Genomic DNA, 2,557 nt, shown 5'->3' with positions numbered 1-2,557 from the left:
ATCTAGGTTAGGGGTTAGTAATTGACAATATCGTATTTTCGTCTTCTATACAGGACAATATAGTTTCAACACAATGTAGTTTCAGTCAGTAAAATACAAGAAATAAATGAGTTTTCATAATAGGAGTGCAACGAATTATAAACATTACTTTATCCACATACTTTTGTAACAACAAAAAAATCCTAACTTTTAAATACACAACCACATACAGGTAAAACATAGGTAGCAATTACTGTCTGTATAGGTAATTAATATAACTTTAAAATTAGTAAAAGTACCTCCACTTGACAAACTTTCGGATACAGCCAAAAGATGGCGCTTTACAAATACCGATGAGTTTCATTACATTCAGTATTTATTTATAATTCACGAATGGTCCTCAAAATATACAGATAGGCTCCATTAAGATGTTGTTGTTTTTTGTTTTTTTTTGGAAGAAATAATGCTTCTCTTGAAGAACTTTCTTGAATACTCAATCAGTGACACCTTAGTTTTCCTTCATCAAGTGCTGTTTTATGAAATACTGGTACAATCTTCTGACTGGTAAACTGACATACAACGATTTATAAACATAATGAAAAATACTTAATATAAACAGCATCTAGCATGTTCTCCAAATAAAATAATTTTCATTATTCTTATACATCATTGTTTGACAACTTGCTAATGTATTAGCATTATGTACACAAAAGACAATTTTCACTAATTAATATTCTGAAATGAACAGAGGGACTCTGAAACGCTGCAAGACGGACGAACTTATCACAGGATAGAAGGAAGCGTGTTGAATTAACTTTTTTTTTCCGCGCTTTACTGTAATTTTCTTAATACTGAGAACGAGCCCACCGTACACACGTTATCTGGGCTAATCTTGCAGTTTTATGAAAAACGTACACAAAATTAAAAAGAGCTGGAGCTACAATGGACGTTTTTCAGCTACATTCGTCCGCCTTCGACTTGGAAGAAATGAACAGTGGCATTGGAAGTGTTTTAACTAAGTAACTGTCTCGTAGGAGGACAGTTAACTATTGAGTTGGTATCACGGGCTTTCGACTGCCGAGCCTGACATCTATCTGTCACTGGCTGCATTCCTCACTATTACTCGTGATTGGCATCTGTGACATTGATTGGCGTGGTCGCCATAGCAACTCGACCAATGGGAGTCGTGGTTGTTCTCGGAAGCGAAAATGTCAGCAAATGAGCTCTCTTTGGAGCAGCGTGCCTCGTGATTAAACGTGGCACCTATCTACTATCCGGGCCCCTCCCTTGTGTTTATCGCTAATAGTGATGTTCTAAGCATGGGAACGGGTGATCGTATAAGGAATCAGGGCTCGCATCACTTCTCACTAAGGCAGGGGAGCCGAGCCTGAGAGATATCGGACACTGACACTTTATTGCCTGTATGGGTATTGTGGAGGAGTCTGATCTGTAGTGTGATCCTTCAACTGTTGTAGCGAATGGCGCTGGGCCTGGGGCCAGCCGCCGTCCCCGTGTCGGGCTACAGCCCTATGTTCATCCTTCCCACCCTAAATTTCACCGTGGGCCAGGTGGCTGCTGTATGTGAAACGCTAGAGGAGAGTGGAGATATTGAACGGCTGGGACGATTCTTGTGGTCGCTGCCCGTCGCTCACCCTAACTGTGCGGACTTGAACAAGAACGAATCCGTGCTTCGAGCAAGAGCGCTCGTGTCTTTCCACACGGGCAACTTCCGTGAACTGTACCACATTCTCGAGAGCTACCGCTTCTCCAAGCACTCCCATGCTAAGCTGCAGGCCATGTGGCTCGAAGCTCACTATCACGAGGCCGAGAAACTTCGCGGCCGACCGCTAGGTCCAGTAGACAAGTATCGAGTACGAAAGAAGTTTCCCTTACCCCGGACCATCTGGGACGGAGAACAGAAAACCCACTGCTTCAAGGAGCGCACGAGAAGCCTGTTACGAGAATGGTACCTACAAGATCCCTATCCAAACCCGACCAAGAAACGCGAACTGGCGGAGGCCACCGGTCTCACCCCGACCCAAGTGGGAAACTGGTTCAAAAACCGTCGGCAAAGAGACCGTGCCGCTGCTGCTAAGAATAGGTAAGCACAGGTTTGATGATTATCAAATAACTTAAATTAATCAATTCTAATCTCATTCACTGTTAGCTCCTTGCAGTGATTTCTTTGCTTACTAAATAAAATCATTGTTCCAAAGAACAGAGGAGCCCAAGAAGTGTTCCTAATCATTTCAGTTTACAACCTTTGGTAATCACTATACTGCTTTCAACCGAAATCCACAAAATCATGCAGTCAATATAATCTATTGTTTCAGTTAAAACTTTCCTTTATGGTAGGAGCACACTCTTTAATTACAACAATAAGTCTGAGCACACTCTTTAATTACAACAATAAGTCTGAGCACACTCTTGAATTACAACAATAAGTCTGAGCACACTCTTTAATTACAGCAATAAGTCTGAGCACACTCTTTAATTACAGCAATAAGTCTGAGCACACTCTTTAATTACAACAATAAGTCTGAGCACACTCTTTAATTACAGCAATAAGTTTGAGCAC

The 2,557-nt window shown here is 41.5% G+C and overlaps 1 protein-coding gene across 1 annotated transcript in view; it reads left to right on the top strand.

Annotated features, from left to right (window-relative positions):
- The first annotated feature begins 1,361 nt into the window (after nt 1-1,361).
- The window catches only part of LOC106466666 (homeobox protein SIX6-like), a 40,362-nt gene continuing 39,166 nt past the window's right edge, over nt 1,362-2,557 (top strand). Inside the window, exon 1 of the mRNA XM_013926957.2 lies at nt 1,362-2,080. Within this exon, the coding sequence (XP_013782411.2) occupies nt 1,458-2,080 (623 nt within the window). The 5' untranslated portion in view covers nt 1,362-1,457. The remainder of the gene's footprint in view (nt 2,081-2,557) is intronic.

This window comes from Limulus polyphemus, unplaced genomic scaffold (assembly GCF_000517525.1).
Source record: "Limulus polyphemus unplaced genomic scaffold, Limulus_polyphemus-2.1.2 Scaffold2337, whole genome shotgun sequence".
Classification (NCBI taxonomy): Eukaryota; Metazoa; Arthropoda; class Merostomata; order Xiphosura; family Limulidae; genus Limulus; species Limulus polyphemus.
The sequence above is the reverse complement of the archived record's forward strand: the minus strand, read 5'-3'. Positions and strand labels throughout refer to the sequence as shown.